The 21026-nt window shown below is 45.4% G+C and overlaps 1 protein-coding gene across 2 annotated transcripts in view; it reads right to left on the bottom strand.

The window, feature by feature from the left end:
* Window positions 1–21026, bottom strand: part of tmem132e (transmembrane protein 132E) — a 999351-nt gene that overhangs the window by 63159 nt on the left and 915166 nt on the right. For both annotated transcript variants that reach the window (XM_070857286.1, XM_070857287.1), the window contains exon 7: window positions 19353–19629. In XM_070857286.1, coding sequence (XP_070713387.1) covers window positions 19353–19629 — 277 coding nt within the window. The remainder of the gene's footprint in view (window positions 1–19352; window positions 19630–21026) is intronic.

The raw sequence follows: 21026 nt of genomic DNA, 5'->3' as shown, positions 1-21026 counted from the left end.
ATGTCTTATGGTACATTGGAACAATAGATAAGGTTTCTGCTGATGATGAAAAGAGGTGAGGATGTGACCAGAAGGAGGGACATTCAGCTGAATAGGCAACAGTCACCTGGGTCACGTGTGACATTTTTAGAGGGTCTGGTCCTGAGATGATCTTTTTGGGAAGATAACAGATAATCCAATATTATGACTGAGGAATATTTAATATTGTGTGATCCCGATCTAATTATAATACTTTTTTGACCCAGAATTTGCAGTCAGCGACAAAGTAAAGACGTCGCTGCTGGCCCCGAAAAAAGCTGTTTACACGATCTCTGTGGTGAGAGGCTTGCCTTTTTTTGACGCGTAATTGATTGCAGCGCTCTATAATGGGAATTTCCTAGTGCGATGCTGCTGTGATGTCAACAAGCTGTTTAAGCAGCCAATCATATGATACAATTCTCACAGACAGGGAACCAGGAAATGAGAAGCTGCTTTTATCTGGACTTTTAAAAAATGTTACAGAGAGCAAAACAAAGATTGGGACTCTTGCATCGGGATAACATCATGAACAAACTTTAAAATTTTTTAAAGTTTCTTAAAAATTGTAATTTTTTAATCGTAATGGAGAAATTTGATACTCCACAAAAGTAAAATCTATTTTTTCAGGGCCATAACATTGTTTAGCCGTCAATACGCTGGCAAAACCCCAATTACACCGAATCCAACAAAGCTTAACATTTAACATATTTAACAGTGATATTACTGCGGAAAAGCCCAAATTTTCGTCAGTTTCACTGATTTCACTGCTAATACTGATTGCCGGCTATTGGCCGGGGTGAGGCACAACGGAGTCAGTGTCGGAGCAGTGAATGACTGACCGCAACTTCAGGATTTCTGCGTTTAGATGCACATGCGCTACATCCAGAAGTTGCGGTCAGTTTCAAAGGGGTAACAACAGCGAACGCTGTTAGTTTGCCGTTATTACCCACTGCAAATTCCAGCCAGAGGTTTTGGTTTTTCCTCCAGGAAGCCCAGCTCATTGGTACTGTGCCACTTTGCAGATAATGTTTCTAATAGTCCTGAAAACTGTTTCTGGCTAAAAAAAAATGAATTCAATAAAACTGCTCATTCTGGAAAATGCTGTCAAGTACAACAATACGTTCTCCCCCAATCCCTGCAGCAAATTGGTTGCTATGTACTGCTTCTGGTTTTATTGGAAATTCACTTTCATAAGGATACCTGGATTATTCTTGCTAATCAACATTTCCTCTATAGAGCTCGTTTTATGTTTGTATATTATATATATTGTGTGTGTGTTTGTGGGTATGCAGATTTTAGGGAGCTAGAAAAGAGATTAAAAAGCAGGGCCTCAAAGGTAGTAATCTCTGGATTACTCCCACTGCCACGCATGAGTGAGTGTAGAAATAGGAGGAAAGAGCAGATATATTCATGGCTGGAGAGATGGTGCAGGAAGGAGGGCTTCAGATTCCTGGGGCATTGGGGCTGGTTCTGGGAGAGGTGGGACCTGCACAGGCCGAATGGGCTGCACCTCAACATAGCCAGTACCAATATCCTCCTGGGGAGGTTTGCTAGTGCTGTTTAAACTAAGTTGGCAGGGGGATGGGCACCAGGATGTAGCATTAGAAAGGAGAAACAAAGGGCACAAAGGATTGGGAGAAATGGATAGCACGAAAGCAAGAAATAGTATGGTATTAGGTGGGGTCAGAATAAGAGAGAACACAGGATGATCTAAGATAGGTTTTCAGTGTGTGTATGTGAACGCACAAAGCATAGTAAACAAGGTTGGTGAGCTGCAGGAGCAAATAGCCACGTGGGAATGTGATGTGGCAATAACTGAGACTGGGCTCAAAAAAGGGCAGGATTGGATATTAAATATTCCTGGATATAGCGTGTTCAGGAAAGATAGAGAAGGAAACATAGGAGGTGGTGTGGCAGTATTGGCTAAGGATAATATTACAGTGCTGGAGAGAGAGAATGCCCTGGAGGGGTCAAGGACAGAATCTATATGGCTAGAGTTAAGAAATAATAGAGGTGCCATTAAACTACTAGGTGTAATCTATAGGCAACCAACTAGTGGGACATGTATGGAGGAGCAGATTTGCAGAACAATTACAGAGATGTAAGAACTATAGAGCAGTGATAATGGGGGACTTCAATTATCCTAATATAGACTGGGAAGTGACTATCTGTACTGTACTTTTTCTTTCTAGTCCCTGCCCCCGATGCCTCCCATTCGAACTGGAAGTGCCGGAACCGGAAGTGCGACTCCGAACCAGAAGTAGGACCCTGCAATCAGTCCGACCACATTCCGCATACGGGAAAGAGCGACCGGGGGATGGGGAAGAGAGATCCTGGGGGGGAGGGAACAGAAGCTGCCAGCCGGAGACAGAAGCGGTCGGGTGGGGAGAGAAGCGTCTGGCCAAGGAGAGAAGCATCCGGCCGGGGAGAGAAGCGTCCAGGTGGGAAGAGAAGTGTCCGACCGGGGAGAGAAGCGTCCGGCTGGGGAGAGAAGCGTCCGGCCGGGGAGAGAAGTGTCCGGCCGGGGAGAGAAGCGGTCGGGTGGGGAGAGAAGCGTCTGGCCAAGGAGAGAAGCATCCGGCCGGGGAGATAAGCGTCCAGGTGGGGAGAGAAGCGTCCGGCCGGGGAGAGAAGCGTCCAGGTGGAGAGAGAAGTGTCCGGCCGGGGAGAGAAGCGTCCGGCCGGGGAGAGAAGCATTCAGGTGGGGAGAGAAGTGTCCGACCGGGGAGAGAAGCATCCGGCTGGGGAGAGAAGCGTCAGGGTGGGGAGAGAAGTGTCCGGCCAGGGAGAGAAGTGTCCGACCGGGGAGAGAAGCGTCCGGCTGGGGAGAGAAGCGTCAGGGTGGGGAGAGAAGTGTCCGGCCGGGGAGAGAAGCGTCCGGCCGGGGAGAGAAGCGTCAGGGTGGGGAGAGAAGCATCAGGGTGGGGAGAGAAGCGTCCAGCCGGGGAGAGAAGCGTCCGGCCGGGGAGAGAAGCGTCTGTCCGGCCGGGGAGAGAAGCATCAGGGTGGGGAGAGAAGCGTCCGGCCGGGGAGAGAAGTCTCCGGCCGGGGAGAGAAGCATCAGGGTGGAGAGAGAAGCGACCGGTCGGGGAGAGAAGTGTCCGGCCGGGGAGAGAAGCGTCAGGGTGGGGAGAGAAGCGACCGGTTGGGGAGTGAAGCGTCCGGCCGGGGAGAGAAGTGTCCGGCCGGGGAGAGAACCGGCCGGGGAGAGAAGCGTCCGGATGGGAAGAGAGAGACCTGAGCTGCAAGCCGCTGAGGTGAGTCTGATGGGGAGAAGGAATGGTAGAGTGAAAGAGCTTGGTGGGGGGGAGGGGGCGAGAGAGAGAGAGAGAGAGAGAGAGAGAGAGTGAGAGTCTGGGTGGGAGAGAGAGAGCTTGGGGGAGGTGGGGGGGAAAGAGAGTCTGGAGTGGAGAGAGAGCTGGAGGGTGGAGAGAGAGAGCTTCGGGGGGGAAGATAGTCTCGGGGCGGGGGGCTGGGGGAAGAGAGAGACGGGGTGAGGGGGAAGAGAGAGACGGGGTGGGGGATTGGAGGGGTGGGAGGTTATTCCAATCCAGAAGTCACGACACTGACTTTATACCCAATAAACTTGTTAACAATCCGCACACAATGCCTCATCTATGGTGGGGGTAGGGGGGTTCATGCACTTGCGCTGGGGCATGAGACTTCGGCTGGGGAGGCAACACTTGCGCTGGGAGGCAAGGGACTTCGGCTGGAGGAAGCAGCACTTGCGCTGGGGTAAGGGACTTCGACTGGCACTTGGTGGCTTCTGGGGAGGTCTATCCTCTGTGATTTCAGGAAGTCAAAGTGGATCGAGTTACAATTTGCAAAGTCAGTGAGAACTTGGGCTGGGCAGTTCCAGTTACACATTGCAGAGAAACTTCAGGGTGTGGCTTATCCTCCAAGGAGACCAATCAGAGACAAGGAGCGGCCATTTGTACAGTACAAATAAACGAGTCCATAATAATAGTGTAAAGGGCAGAGAGGGGGAAGAATTTCTGAAATGTGTTCAGGAGAACTTTCTTGATTAGTACGTTTCTGGCCCAATGAAGGAGGAGACATTGCTGGATCTGGTTCTAGGGAATGAATTGGGTCAATTATAGTAAGTGTCAGTAGGGGAACATTTAGGGAATAGTGATCACAGTATCAAGGTTTAGCCTAGCTATGGAAAAGGATAGGGAGCAATCTAGAATAAAAATACTTAATTGGAGGAAAGCCAATTTCAGTGGGTTGAGAATGGATCTGGCCCGGGTAAATTGGAATCAAAGATTGGGAGGCAAAACTGTAATCGAACAATGGGCTGCATTTAAAGAGGAAATAGCTCATGTACAATCGAGGTATATTTCCACTACGCGGAAAAGCAGGGCAACTAAAGTCAGAGCTCTCTGGATGACGAAAGGGATAGAAAGATGAAGCAGAAAAAGAGCATTTATGACAGTTGTCAGGTCTTGAATACATCTGAGAATTAGCCTAAATTTGGAAAGTTCAGAGGAGAAGTGAAAAAGAAAATAAGAGTGGCAAAGAGAGGGTATGAGAATAGAATGGCAGCTAACATAAAAGGTCATCCAAAAGTCTTCTATAGACATATAAATAGTAAATGGGTAGTAAGAGGAAGGGTGGGGCTGATTAGGGACCAAAAAGGAGTCCTACGCATGGAAGCAGAGGGTATGGCTGAGGTACTAAATTACTACTTTGCATCTGTCTTTACAAAGGAAGAGACATAGACATAGTAAAGGAGGAGGTAGAGGAGATACTGGATGGAATAAGAATTGATGAAGATGGGGTACTAGAAAGATTTGCTGTGCTTGGAGTAGATAAGTCACCAGGACTGGATGGAACGCATCCTAGGACGCTGAGGGAAGTGAAGGAAGAAATCATGGACTAGCTGATGTGCTCTTGTAGAGAGCCGGCACATGCTTGACTGGCCAAATGTTCTTCTTCCGTGCTGTAACCATTCGATGATTCAGTAATTGTTGGTAATGGAAGATGTTTGCACCAGAGGCACTGGGAGTGGAGGTGGTGTGGGCAGGTACTTGTGATGGGGTTCTCCTATTGGTACATGGCCAGTTGGGTGGTCTGCTCCCCTGGGATGTACCTTCCTTTTTTCTGCTACAGTCCTGGGCCAAGAGAGCCTTCTCTTGCTGAATATTCCATGCTTTTCCACTCCTCTGCTATTCTGCTCTAACTGCCTCTGGATCTATTTTTTGTTTCAATACTTGTCTCGTTATCACCTTTTGCCTTGCACCTTTTGGTCATTTAATCAATCCACCCTATCACAGATCTCTCCCTTTTGTTTTTTCCTTGGCTCTGCATTTGCTTACAAGCTGTTCATCTGAAACATCTTCCAGTTCCAATGTAAGGTCATGGACATTATACATAACTCTCTCTCCACAGATGCTGCCTGAGCAGCTGAGTGTTTCCATCACTCTCTGTGCTTGTGCAAGTGCTACGGGTTTATTTAGGGTGCCCACTCACCAAAGAGGCTGAATAGTCTGATAGTTGGACTGAAAAGTGCCTGATTGGGATGAGGCACCTGGTTTCTTCGGAAACATCCCTTAATTGTCCCCTGCTACACTGGGTTCCACGGAGGGCAGGGAACACAGAACACAGGAAATCCTATGTAGGGAGAGTAGAGAGTCACTATCCTGGCCTCAGCTCTCGCTTATCAATGGCCTTGTTTTGGCAGAGGTTCCTCATTTGTGGCCCTTCTGGCGTACTCACACAGGCCAAAAAGGATCAAAGATTTATGAGGCCTATATATATGTGCATATATAGAAATATATTTATATTAGTCGATCTCCCATTGTAATGCTCATGGGAATTCAAGATTGTGAATTCTTCAAGGAGAAATGGGGGGTAGAAGCTAGAGATAATTGGACCAGAGTGAGGAGACATAATTCAGAACACATTTTAAAATCATACATTCTGTCTTTATTTTTAATATTCTATTAAAAATTCCTATGTCCACATTTATAATGGGAACTGTAAATTTGTCACTTCGTAATGACATCCTCTCGACAATGGTCAGTGTTAGCCCAGCAGCGGCTCCACTTATCGGAGTGTAATTATAGCATGGCAAGTGTAAATAAGCAGTTTATATTATAAATATGGACATAGAAATTGACAATGAAAAAAATTGACAAGAAGATCATTCTTAATATTTTAAAATAGATAGATGTGTAGATGTTTTATATATATATCACACAGAAACACACACAATTCTTTTCAACCTGCCAAACATCAAAGATACAGAAATTATCTTTTCAGTTGATTGCTCGATTACTTCTGTCATATAATTGATCAAAGAACTTGTTCTACAGTCTGCCAGCATTTTCATTAATGTGTACTGGCTACTGTAAAAAAAAAATCCCCTGCTTAATTTGTATTATCATATTAGTGGCTCTCCTCTGACAACCTGTATTTCATGCTTTAAAAATACTTTTGCCATTTATGTTTGTCAATGAGGCTCATTGGAAAGCATACAAACTAATGAAGAAACAGAGAACAGGGTTGATCTTGTGCCTTTCAAAAACATTCTGTTTCATGTCATTTATTTGAGGAGATTTTACTGACTTGTATTGGTGCCTGTTTACTGTTGAATGGGGGGTATAAATAAAGCTGCCTTTGTTTTTATGGCCAATTTTGTTTCAGTTTAATTTCTGCCATGACATTTAAATTGAAAAAAGCTTACAAAGCTCTGACAAAACTAACCTTTATTGCCATGTTAGAGCTATTTTCATTAGGCAATCCGAAATAAAGAGTGTGGACGAATTAACTGCGCAGATAGCAGTTAACGGATATGATGGAATTGGCATCACGGAGACATGGCTCCAGGGTGACCAAGACTGGGAACTCAACATCCAGGGGTATTCAACATTTAGGAAGGATAGACAGAAAGGAAAAGGAGGCGGGGTGGCATTACTATTTAAAGAGGAAATTAATGCAATAGTAAGAAAGGACTTTAGCTTGGATGATGTGGAATCTGTATGGGTGGAACTACGGAATACCAAGGGGCAGAAAACTCTAGTGGGAGTTATGTACAGACCACCAAACAGTAGTAGTAAGATTGGGGACAGCATCAAACAAGAAATTAGGGATGCATGCAATAAAGCTACAGCAGTTATCATGGGTGACCTTAATCTACATATTGATTGGGCTAACCAAACTGGTAGCAATGCGGTGGAGGAGGATTTCCTGGAGTGTATTAGGGATGGTTTTCTCGACCAATATGTCGAGGAACCAACCAGGGAGCTGGCCATCCTAGACTGGGTGATGTGTAATGAGAAAGGACTAATTAGCAATCTTGTTGTGCGAGACCCCTTGGGGAAAAGTGACCATAACATGGTAGAATTCTTTATTAGGATGGAGAGTGACACAGTTAATTCGGAAACTAGGGTCCTGAACTTAAGGAAAGGTAACGTCGATGGTTTGAGGCGTGAATTGGCTAGAATAGACTGGCAAATGATTCTTAAAGGGTTGACGGTGGATAGGCAATAGCAAACATTTAAAGATCACATGGATGAACTTCAGCAATTGTACATCCCTGTCTGGAGTAAAAATAAAACGGGGAAGGTGGCTCAACCGTGGCTAACAAGGGAAATTAAGGATAGTGTTAAAGCCAAGGAAGAGGCATAAAAATTGGTCAGAAAAAGCAGCAAACCTGAGGACTGGGAGAAATTTAGAATTCAGCAGGGGAGGACCAAGGGTTTAATTAAGAGGGGGAAAATAGAGTACGAGAAGAAGCTTGCCAGGAATATAAAAACTGACTGCAAAAGCTTTTATAGATATGTAAAGAGAAAAAGATTAGTGAAGACAAACATAGGTCACTTGCAGTCGGATTCAGGTGAATTTATAATGGGGAACAAAGAAATGGCAGAACAATTGAAGAAATAATTTGGTCCTGTCTTCACGAAGGAAGACACAAATAACCTTCCAGAAATACTAGGGGACCGAGGGTCTAGTGAGAAGGAGGAACTGAAGGATATCCTTATTAGGCGGGAAATTGTGTTTGGGAAATTGATGGGATTGAAGGCCCATAAATCCCCAGGGTCTGATAGTCTGCATCCCAGAGTATTTAAGGAAGTGGCCCTAGAAATAGTGGATGCATTGGTGATCATTTTCCAACAGTCTATCGACTTTGGATCAGTTCCTATGGACTGGAGGGTAGCTAATGTAACAGCACTTTTTAAAAAGGGAGGGAGAGAGAAAGTGGGTAATTATAGACTGGTTAGCCTGACATCAGTGGTGGGGAAAATGTTGGAATCAATTATTAAGGATGAAATAGCAGCGTATTTGGAAAGCAGTGACAGGATCGGTCCAAGTCAGCATGGATTTATGAAAGAGAAATCATGCTTGACAAATCTTCTGGAATTTTTTGAGGATGTAACTAGTAGAGTGGACAAGGGAGAACCAATGGATGTGGTGTATTTGGACTTTCAAAAGGCTTTTGACAAGGTCCCACACAAGAGATTGGTATGCAAAATCAAAGCACATGGTATTGGGGGTAATATACTGACGTGGATAGTGAACTGGTTGGCAGACAGGAAGCAGAGAGTCGGGATAAACGGGTCCTTTTCAGAATGGCAGGCAGTGACTAGTGGAGTGCCGCAGGGCTCAGTGCTGGGACCCCAGCTCTTTACAATATACATCAATGATTTGGATGAGGGAATTGAGTGTAATATCTCCAAGTTTGCAGATGACACTAAACTGGGTGGCGGTGTGAGCTGTGAGGGGGACGCTAAGAGGCTGCAGGGTGACTTGGACAGGTTAGGCAAGTGGGCAAATGCATAGCAGATGCAGTATAATGTGGATAAATGTGAGGTTATCCACTTTGGGGGCAAAAACGCGAAGACAGAATATTATCTGAATGGTGGCAGATTCGGAAAAGGGGAGCTGCAATGAGATCTGGGTGTCATGGTTCATCAGTCATTGAAAGTTGGCATATAGATACAGCTGGCGGTGAAGAAGGCAAATGGTATGTTGGCCTTCACAGCTAAGGGCTTTGAGTATAGGAGCAGGGAGATCTTACTGCAGTTGTACAGGGCCTTGGTGAGGCCTCACCTGGAATATTGTGTTCAGTTTTGGTCTCCTAATCTGAGGAAGGATGTTCTTGCTATTGAGGGAGTGCAGCGAAGGTTCACCAGACTGATTTCCAGGATGGCTGGACTGACATATGAGGAGAGACTGGATCAACTGGGCCTTTATACATTGGAGTTTAGAAGGATGAGAGGGGATCTCATAGAAACATACAAGATTCTGACGGGACGGGACAGGTTAAATGCGGGTAGATTGTTCCCGATGTTGGGGAAGTTCAGAATCAGGGGACACAGTCTTAGGATAAGGGGGAAGCTATTTAGGACTGAGATGAGGAGAAACTTCTTCACTCAGAGAGTTGTTAACCTGTGGAATTCCCTGCCGCAGAGAGTTGTTGATGCTAGTTCATTGGATATATTCAAGAGGGAGTTAGATATGACCCTTACGGCTAAGGGGATCAAGGGGTATGGAGAGAAAGCAGGAAAGGGGTACTGAGGTGAAGGATCAGCCATGATCTTATTGAATGGTGGTGCAGGCTCGAAGGGCTGAATGGCCTATTCCTGCACCTATTTTCTATGTTTCTATGTTTCTATAATATAAAAGGAAATAAGGGCTTTTATAATTGTAAAGAGTAGAAAAATGCTTCGAGAGAGGGTGGTACGGTTCGGAATGATGGGATAGTTTATTTATGGAGTATGAAGATACAGCGGAGATATTCAATAAATATTTTGCAACAGTTATTTAAAAAGATGGTGAAAATGAGAGTGCAGCTGTAAGAGATATTAACATTTGTTGAAAAGGAATTATTTAAAAAAAAAGCAGAACTCAAGGTAATTAATTCTTTGATGGCCCATACCCCAAGACAGGGCCCTGATGGCCTGTACCACGACTGGACCCTGATGGCCTGTAACCCAGGACCAGGCCCTGATGGCATGTACCCCAGGACAGCGCCCTGATGACCCATACCCCAAGACTGGGCCCTGATGGCCCATACCCCAGGACTGGACCCTGATGACCCATACCCCATGACCGGGCACTCGACTGATGGCATGTACCCCAGGACCGGGCCCTGATAGCCCATACCCCAACTCCGGGCCCTGATGGCCCAAATCCCAGGACCGGGCCCTGATGGCACGTACCCCAGGACTGGGCCCTGATGGCACGTACCCCAGGACCATGCCCTGATGCTATGTACCCCAGGACCGGACCCTGATGGCCCATACCCCAGGACTGGGCCCTGATAGCCTGTACCCCAGGACCGGGCCCTGATGGTATGTACTCCAGGACCGGGCCATGATGACCCATACCCCAGGACTGTGCCCTGATAGCCTGTACCCCAGGACCGGGCCCTGATGGTATGTACTCCAGGACCGGGCCCTGATGACCCATACCCCAGGACCGGGCCCAGATGGTATGTACTCCAGGACTGGGCCCTGATGGCCCATACCCCAGAACTGGGCCCTGATGGCCTGTACTCCAGAACTGGGCCCTGATGGCCCATACCCCAGGACCGGGCCCTGATGGCACGTACTCCAGGACTGGGCGGTGATGGCCCATACTGTAGGCAGTTAAAATGAGATAGAGAGGAAATAGCAAATGCTCTAAACACAATTTTTCAATCTTCTTGAAATATGCAAATTGCCCTGTTGGACAGGACAGCAGGCAGCGCAACACCTTTGTTCAAGAAGAAAGGGCAGGATAACCTGGGTAACTATTGACCAGTTAGTCTAATGTCAGTTGTGGGCAAACTCTCAGAATCCATAATTGAAGATAAAAATTTGTGAGCATTAAGAAATATATGAGTTACTCAAGGATAACGGGCATAGATTTGTTAAAGGCCAGTCATGTTTGATACATTTTTCTTTTTGAAGAAGTGACTGATTGGATAAAGAGAACACAATGAATATAAATTCATTTTCTGAAGGAAGTCGATAAGGTGGCTCACAAAAGGCTTGTTACAAAATTTCAGGTGTATGGAAAGGAAATGTAGCCACATGGATTGAAAGATATTTAATGGACAGATAACAAAACATATGGTAAGTGGGTGTTTCCCATTTTAATCCGACGTAGCGCCAAAAAAAAATACGAAGTTTCACCATTCTTCTTTTTAAATTTGTCACCGCACAGAAAGACCTTAGCTTCTGTGGTTGGAGCTAATTGATAGTGTGAAAAACTGAGGTCCCATTCTGCGCATGCCCAAGCATTTAGGTTTCCAGGGTAATGTGTAATTGTACAGCTTTATTCTGTAGCTAATCCGTGCTGATTTTTTCCGTGCCGACCCGCTGAGACTTCCAGCATTTTCTGCCCCTATCCCTGGCCGAATGTCCCGCTGCCACCGTCCCTATCCCTGACCGAATGTCCCGCTGCCACCGTCCCTATCCCTGGCCGAATGCCCCGCTGCCACCGCCCCTATCTCTGGCCGAATGTCCCGCTGCCACCGCCCCTATCTCTGGCCGAATGCTCCGCTGCCACCGCCCCTATCTCTGGCCGAATGTCCCGCTGCCACCGTCCCTATCCCTGGCCGAATGTCCCGCTGCCACCGTCCCTATCTCTGGCCGAATGTCCCGCTGCCACCGTCCCTATCCCTGGCCGAATGTCCCGCTGCCACCGCCCCTATCCCTGGCCGAATGTCCCGCTGCCACCGTCCCTATCCCTGGCCGAATGTCCCGCTGCCACCGCCCCTATCCCTGGCCGAATGTCCCGCTGCCACCGCCCCTATCCCTGACCGAATGTCCCGCTGCCACCGTCCCTATCCCTGACCGAATGTCCCGCTGCCACCGCCCCTATCCCTGGCCAAAAGAAACCCCCGCTGCTGCCCTCTCCCCGGCTTGGCTTCCACCTCCCCCCGGGCTTCTTTGGAAGCCCAGCACCGAGCTCCTGTGTCCGGCCGAGGGAACGATCCTGCCGGCCTGCACTCCGACCCTGTGTGCCTCGAGCCCAGTGAGCAGCGGTTCGGTGATGGAACATTTTTAATTCGTTTGGATATTACATAAGTCTTGTTCCCTCTCTCCAAAAGCTATAGCTCAGCTCTGAGAAACAAGATGGCGTTGTAAAGTGAGAGGGCAAAAATTTGGCAGATATAATGTCGGAAAGTGTGAGGTCGTGCACTTTGGCAGAAAAAAATCAAAGAGCAAGTTATTATTTAAATGGAGAAAGATTGCAAAATGCTGCAGTACAGCAGGACCTGGGGGTACTTGTGCATGAAACGCAAAAGGATAGTATGCAGGTACAGCAAGTGATCAAGAAGGCCAATGGTATCTTGGCCTTTATTGCAAAGTGGATGGAGTATAAAAGCAGGGCAGTCTTGCTACAGCGATATAAGATATTGGTGAGGCCACACCTGGAATAATGCATGCAGTTTTGGTTTCCATATTTACGAAAGGATATACTTGCTTCGGAGGCAGTTCAGAGAAGGTTCACAGGTTGATTCCAGAGATGAGGGGCTTGACTTATGAGGAAAAGTTGAGTAGGTTGGGCCTCTACTCATTTGAATTCAGAAGAATGAGAGGTGATCTTATCGAAACGTATAAGATTATAAGGGGGCTTGACAAGGTGGATGCAGAGAGGATGTTTCCACATAGGGGAGACTAGAACTAGAGGGCATGATCTTAGAATAAGGGGCCGCCCATTTAAAACTGAGATAAGGAGAAATTTCTTCTCTGAGGGTTGTGGATCTGTGGAATTCACTGCCTCAGAGAGCTGTGGAAGGTGGGACATTGAATAAATTTAAGACAGAAATAGACAGTTTCTTAAACGATAAGGGAATAAGGGCTTATGGAGGACGGGCAGGGAAGTGGACCTGAGTCCAAGATCGGATCAGCCATAATCGTATTAAATGGCAGAGCAGGCTCGAGGGGCTGTATGGCCTACTCCTGCTCCTATTTCTTATGTTCTTATGTAAATCCAATTTCTATCTGACTCTGGTTTGGTAAAGTAAGGTTTTTCAAGGCAGTCCCCAGCACTGTTTTTGAAAAAATCCTTATTGGCGAAACTCGCAAAAACAAGCAAAAGTGGCGTTATGGATGGGTTTGACCCCGAGTGACGTCATAAAAACCTTAACTAAAAACATTGGCCGTTACCTGTAAAGGACGACCTTATACCCTTGGCGAAACTTACAAAATTAAGTTAGCTCCAAAAAACACTGATACCTCAAAAAATCTGGAGCTAAATGGTGGCAAGTTTTGGGCCCCAGATGTGGTGTACTCCAAGGGCCAGTGCTTGGCCTACTTGTATTCTTGGCAATATGTAGGTGTTGGACTTGGGCATAGTGTACACAATCTCAAAAGCTGCTGATGACACAAAAGTATGGAGTTTCATAAGCTGCAAGCTTAGCAGAATGGGGCAAATTGGTGGCAAGTGCATTTTAATGGGGATAAGTGTTACATAATATATTTTTGGGGTGAAAAACAAAGATTGGGCATATGCACTCAATGGAAAGATGCTAAAGGGTGTGAATGAATAGAGGGACTTAGAGGCCAAAATTGCCCCCTCCTTAAGTTCCATTACTGCCTCTAAGAGGCAGGAATGGAGCGGATAGGCCTTACTGACCGGGGGCAGATGGATGGGCTGACCCTTCCTGTATTGCCCCTGGGCCAGGAGCGGTGGGTACGTGTTTCCGCGCTACCCATGCTGCCGCCCATCAGGCATGCGCCGACCAGCGGCGACCCATATTCCAACCTCCACGGGAAATTGCCCCGGGGAAATTACCTCATGAGAAATTGCCTCGTGGGAGCAGTGCTGCCGCCGCTCAGTGCCACTGACTGCTTGCCCCTGCGGGAAGCTGTGTGGCGAGGTGGCGAGTCCACCCTTAAAGGGTTGGGCGCGCTGCCGCGGTCGCTATCTTATTTTAATTGTCGGCCGCCTGCCAGGTCAGACCGACAATGGTGGCCACGGGTGCAGTTTTAATAGAAAGAACATTGAATTCACAGAGCATGTACATCATGGACTCACCAAGATGATGCCAGGGATGGGAAAATATAATTATGCAGAGAGACTTGAGACCCTGGGACTATTTCCATTTGGACAGAAAAGGCTAAGAGGGGATATAAAGGAAGTTTTTTAAAATTGTGAAAAGTTTTGATACAGTGAAAAGGGAAGACTATTTTTTCAGGGGTGCCAGTGACAAGTGGATCATCAGTTTAAAATTATCATTGAGAGTAAGGAGAGAAGTTAGGAGAACCTTTGTAACACAGTTTCTGGAGCATGAAATGCTTTGCTACAGGGAGTGGTTGAAGCTGAGAACATTGCATACTTTAAGGGTAAATTGGATAAAGATTTGAAGATACAGTACTATGGGGAGAAAGTGGGGCAGTGGGATTAGTTTTGGGTTGTTATAGCAAGGGGCCAGCACAGACATGATGGAGAATAAATTGAACTTGCGCCCGAAATGGACAACAAATCAGTGAAGCGATTGCTTCGCACGTTCTGTGCAGGCCTGAGCAAAATTCGGCATTGGGCCTCATTTGAATGAAATTGGCAAGCTGCTCGATGCAGCTCACCAGACGGGGCCTGATGAATTCTGTCTGGCTCTGATACCGAGACAGGTTCTGTGGGGTGAAGTGAAGCGGAATGGGGTGGCCTGCAGTATTTTTATGGAGCCAGGAGGAGCACTTGTTTGTATATTTTTCAGCGAACTGTCGGGTCCCATCATATACCTAATTTATGCTACGTTTGCTGATTTCACATAATGTAATTGCATGATTATTTGGGGGATTACCTTTGTGGAAAGGCTGTATGTGATATAAAGTCGCTGAACTGTTGTGAGGTCAATGTGGTGGCAGACCGACAGATGCACACACTGGAATAGTTGAAAATGTCATGGCTTTTGATAATTGTAATTCATTAAAAATGTTCCAGAATATTTGAACATAAATATTTTGGTTCAGACATGAACTGGAACAGTAGCAGCATGAAACAAGCAGAATAACTTTAATTTTTCAGTTTGCAGTCCATAGAGTCGTTATGTTTTCTTCTTCTTGGAGTGAAGCTAATACGTGTGAAAGGGACTGATTTATTGTTTTACTTGTGCCTTCTGTTGTGTGTGGATTGTTTTTGGAGAGCGGAGTGGTTAGTGCTTGATCATTTAGTGTGCTTTTTATTTCTGTGGTGAAGTTAGTGAGACTGTATAATACATGCTGCTATTGATGTGGACTCCAATGTAGTCATTGGTGCTCGCAGAATTCAGTACCCTGCTATTGCACTGATTGCGGGTATAAATATTTTCTGGCTGAATGGTTAGTCAGTGTTTTGTTTTGTTATGTGCTGTGTGTGTAATGCACAGAATGATTTTATAAGGGCCGATTTTAACCATGCCCATCCATCAGAAACCACATAAGCAGGCAGTTAAAATCGCCATTGGCAATTACCCACTGAGGTCACTGTGACTTTCCATGGGGCTTAATTTCCACATGTTCTTCTGAGCAGGCGAGCGGGACACCAGCCAGAATGCAAATCGAGATTGACGTCATTGGGACCTGACTGCAATTTTAACCAGAGGCCTATATGGGGAAGCTGTTGTGATGTCCCTGCCAGGCCAATCTAGCAGGAAGATGAGGAGCACGAGTGCTCCTACAGACCCTCAAGGAAAGTTTAAGCCTCTCCTTTCCCAGGCTATTCCCCGCTCCAGACTGCAACTCCTGTACCACCTCCCAGCCACGTACCCAAGTGCCAGGGACTGTTCCTTTGGGTCTCTGGTGGCAGGCTCCTGCTGTCCATCATTCTGCTCCCACCCACGACTGCTGCTTCCCACAGCTTTTGGGTGAAAGACTGACAGGGCCTATACAGATGAGGTCCAGGAATTAAAATCTCCATCTACTTCGGCCCTCACCCACATGACTTCCGCCCAGAGTTAAAATTGGGGCTATAATTTATTTGAAACTTGAATTAAACTTTTTATAATATTTAGCCAGGAATAGTTTACTTATGTTTACAAAGGTAAAAATTGTGTATCTGCGTTTGGCATTGCTTTCATCAAGAGTATCCAAACTCTTTGTCATGTTGGGCTGTCACAGGGTAACTCCTCACCTTGAAAGTGATCTTCCTTTGGTCTTATTTGTCTGGACATTGAATGTTCCGTCTTATTCATGCCATATTTATTGTTGTTTACATTATTTACGTCACTGATAACTTTTGAAAAAGATATACATAAGGTTTCAAGTACCTAGTTCTCAAACTTTGTGTCTAGCAAAAGGAGAACAATCTTCACCTGGATGAATATTTGAAAAAGTTTACATGTTACAATCTCATTTTCATCAGTATCTGCTTGGTTGACTCATCACTTTAGATTAGGCTGCTCTGTGGAGCCAGCATATAGAAAGCAGTTTCTAACAATGCTCGGGTGAGTGGTGGCTGAATGTTTCAGTTCACTATGATGTCTTATCAGATAACCACCCGCATGCAGCTTAATGTCTACTTTGAGCTACTTTAAATTAGACGTTGATTGCTTTTGGAATTGTAAATCCTTCAGCGTAGAATGTTTACTGATGTTTAAGTAGCTATTAATACTTTGCATTCTTCCAGGTGGTGATAAAGATTCATATTAAGAACCTTCTTGCCTTATGATGAAAAGCTGTAGTGTTGCTGTCCAGTGGCTGAGGTGGTGCATTCTACAGGCAAGTTATCCAACCGTTTAATTAGAAATTTTTATGAGTAAAGCTACTTCACTTTATTTTCTTTTGTGTTTCTTACTGCATCATCTATTGTATGTTTGATTCTGGATGGATATTGGTGGCATGTTTGTGTAAGAGATGGTGTTGGAGATCTGAAATTCAAGTGAGCTTTCTTGTATTTCTTGTGATTATCTTCTGTAACACTATTTTGTCAGATATGTTTTAAAGTGGTATGTGTAAATCATCTCTGATCTTTGGTTCTTGTTGCAGAGCATCTCTGTGGAAAAATAACTGTTTTAGAACTGTTCTGACGAAGAGTCAATGACCTGAAACGTTAACTTTGTTTCTCTCTACACAGATGCTGCCTGACTTGCTGAGTATTTCCAGCATTTTCTGTTTTTATTTCAGATTCTAGTATCCGCAGTATTTTGCTTTTGTATATAAATGCAAGCTTGTTTTCAAATTATGTTTATAGATTACACATTGAGATAGTATCTTATCACAGAAAATGTTCATTTTAAGTTCAGTCACTACTGTGCTATGTATGTATTTTTCCAGATATCTCCTTTACCCTCTCTCTCTCTCTCTTGGCCCGCCCCCTCTACCAAAAGTACCTGGGGATTCTGACTGATTGGAGCCAGATTGTCTAGCTTATTTGAAGACGAGTTTACTTCATTTATCACTCATTTTCTTTAGAAGCTCACTTTCTTGGGTGTTCTGCAATATGCTGTATTTGTTTTCACTTAAGTTTATTCAACTTCAGTACCCAAAATATTTTCTATTTTTTTTCTTCACCCCAGCCTGGGGCTTCTGCGGTATTTTATGATGGGAGCAGATTTGAGGTCCACTGATAATAATAAGTAGAAATTCCTGTCATTACATCTATACCGGAACCACGATGGAACTTCAAAAAAGCAGATTGGGAAATGTTACAAAGGTCAGTTGACACCAACGTCAGGTGGATTCCACCAACCACCAATGCCGTTAACAGATGTATAGGAATTATTAAAGCTGCCACAAAATGCAGTAGACTGCGGGGGTTTAGAAAGACATAAATTCCTTGTTGGACGGAAAATAGCTAGGCTCTCTTACCAGGAGTATTCGCTGAACAAGAACCCAGCCACGGCCACCGCAATGCTGGAGTCCTTGAACTCGGCGAGAATGAAAGGTGGAGGAACCTTGTGGAGAAGACTAACTTAACTCACTCCAGCAGGAAAGCACAGACCCTGCTCAGTCAACTTGCCGGGCAAACCCCGCCTATAAACACAGGACAACCATCAGAGCAGATGCCGTGCATCCCACTTGATACAAATATAAAAGGCTCCAGTGGACAAAGAATTTTGAAAGCAGCAGCTTTCGACAAATATAATGGCGGCTCCAAGATCATCAACTATGTCTGATCCATTCACCTTGGATAAACTAAACGCAGCCCGTCGACAACCAAATCTGGAAAAGCTGCTGGTCCAGATGGTGCTTACCCAGAATTTTTAAAAGCACTGGGATCTAAAGCAAAGAGATGGTTGACACACACCAACATAGTTAACGCTTAACTGCCTTCTGAAGTGGCCCCACAAGCCACTTAGCTGTACAACGGAAACTAGTGATGGGCAATAAATGCCGGCCTTGCGAGTGATACATCTTGAAAATGAATAAATAAAAGAGGATGGCAAATCATGACAGGGCTGCTTAAAAAATGACTAGTCAGTTGAGCTATTAAACATCTCCTGTATCTTTCTGTCTGTTTATTTATCTGTATTTTTGTCTATTTGTCTATCTGTTTAACGTTCCCTCTTTCACATATGTTTTGAGGCATGTCATCACACTTCAGGTGTCACACTGCCCAAATTTCTGTGTTGCGCTTTTAAAAAGTATTAAGGCATAGAAAGTAAGTCATTTCCTGCTGACTCCTTATGACTTTAGAGAGGGGCTGTAATTTACAAGTACGGACCAATATTAATAGTTCCTCAACACCAGAAAATACCCAAGATTTGAGTGTACTCATAGTGGAGGTCATGACAGTTAAATGGAATAGTACGACATGGTTCGGGCTGTCAATATGTTAATACATTCCAACATCGTGGGCCGCCCTGACCTATGCGAGAACACCACCGCAGGTCAGGGCTATAAATAGAGCTGGAGCGCTGGGCCCTGGAACATTGTGGCGGAGGTGCGGCGAATGAGGGTTCGGGGCCCAGAAGAGCCGAGGGCCCAGGGGCAGCATGGACCTGCCCACATTGCGATATGTGTGCGCACTAGGTCCGTGCAGCAGAGCAGGTCTCCAGTCATCCTGGTTAACGCTTGCCACTGGATAAAGGCCTAGCTCTGTCAAGCCCGTGTGGTGGCTGATGTGTAACGGTCACCACACGTTAAAAAAAAAAATCCACGCACAGGCATCTTCCACCCCCTCAACTGGAGTTCAGGACTGGATCATCAGGTCCTTCATTGAAACATCTGTGAACACTCGTGGAAGCAAGTCATCCTCGTTTGAGGGATTGCCAATAATGATGATGACATTCTAACTGAAGTAGTGACTCACATGATGCATGCTAGCATATTACACACATTTTTCACATTGAAGTTCTCAGTATTTTTTTTATAAATGTCAAACAAGTAAACTCAGCCTCCTGCATGCACTAAACCAACAACTTCATCTCTAAACTACCAAAGAAAACAAGCAAAAAAAGGCAAAGAACTCACCTTGAACATAGTTGTTCCAGGCTCACGTCCACCCAGTACATTGCCCTCCATGATCTGCGCAATTCTTGTGTCTGCCACTCTCATGAAGTCACTGACCAGATTAGTAACATCCACTGACCAGTCAGGTCCTAACATGGTGATCACCTGATCAGTGCCCTCTGAGGAAGTTGTGTGGAATTGTGTGAAGACTCGTACTAATGCATGCTGGTACTGCAGAGTGCAGCCTCGTGTTTTGCTTCGCTCTTCCTCATCTTCATCCTCACTGTCACGGGTGGGCCTGCAAAATGGAGCACATATACAGCAAGGTAAATGTCAAATTAGCATTATGCTGTTGACATTTTTTTTTAAAGATCTCATGTCATCCTGACAACCACTCTAATGACTATGAAATATTTGGCAAGGACTCAAAGAGCTGTAATATTTCAGCTGCATCAGCCAAACAATTGGATATGCAAAGGAGCCAAAATGTCATTTGGCGCGAGACCTTTTCTCAAGGTTTCTGCCAAAATTATTCCAAAGACAGTTGCTGGGAATTGTATGACAGTATGCCTGTGGTGATTTGCAATTCAAGTTTCCATCTGTTGCTGCGGAGGCCCAGAAATTCACCATGTAAGGATCACAAATCCAAAGCTGCATTCCAACATTGGCAGTGTAGGAGGGTGGTACACCAAATCAATTCATTACATGGCTGCCAGCAAATTATAGGCACTTTTCCCCTACCTGTTGTTGGTGTTCTTGCACTATGTACTAATCAGTCAAGCAGGTGACCAGCTGTAGGGCTTTGGAGATCTACAAGAGCAGCCTGAGGATGCCACTCCATCTGATTTTCTCTCCCTTCTTGATGGGAAAAGCCTATTGCCTTTGCCTAGTGCCCTTTGTGGCATTGTGGCTGTGATGGGAAACATGTGGGGGTGGGTGGGAATTCACTCACCAATTCATAGTATAGCACTTTGAGTTCCTCATTGAAAAGGTCACGCTGTGGGGTTGTCCAAGGAAGAGGTATCACTATTACAGGGTTATTACTCCTTAAGCACAACCATAAGAATATAAGTGATTGAGAAAAGCCCATAGAACATGGAAAATTTGCCTTGTTGTAGAATCAAATCAACCAACACAATTTCTTGATGGAAGGTAACCAACAAATAGAAGAAATTTCTGTGGAATGTCTCCCCCAACTTCAAAGATACTGAGCAAAACTGCAGGATATCAATCCAACCCCATAACTATTCAAACCTAGTCAGTTCCAATCTACACATCCTCCATCTATGGTTCCACCAGCGTCGAATATCTAATCATCTATGCCAAAAAGGTAATTGGATAAATACTTCAAGAGTGAAAATATGGGGAAAGATTAGGGGAGTGGGGCCAAGTGGATAGCTCGTTCAAAGAGCCGGTACAGGCACATTGGACTCAATGGCTTCCTTCTGTACGGTATTCTATGATTCTATTGTTTGTCTGACCAGATTATTTGCTGAGAGACTATTCCACATACCTATTACTCATGCGGAGGGAACAATGCTTAATTTCTTGTAAAATATTGGCCCTGAATTTGCGGCTCCAACAGGCGCAAACGAGGTGTGCACATGCCCTTAGGGGCCCCGCAAGTTCCGAGTTTAGGCATGCTCTGTGCATGCACTTAAACCCGGAACTAGCAATCTGTCAAGAATCCTCTTG

This window comes from Pristiophorus japonicus, chromosome 16 (assembly GCF_044704955.1).
Source record: "Pristiophorus japonicus isolate sPriJap1 chromosome 16, sPriJap1.hap1, whole genome shotgun sequence".
NCBI classification, from domain to species: Eukaryota; Metazoa; Chordata; class Chondrichthyes; family Pristiophoridae; genus Pristiophorus; species Pristiophorus japonicus.
The sequence above is the reverse complement of the archived record's forward strand: the minus strand, read 5'-3'. Positions and strand labels throughout refer to the sequence as shown.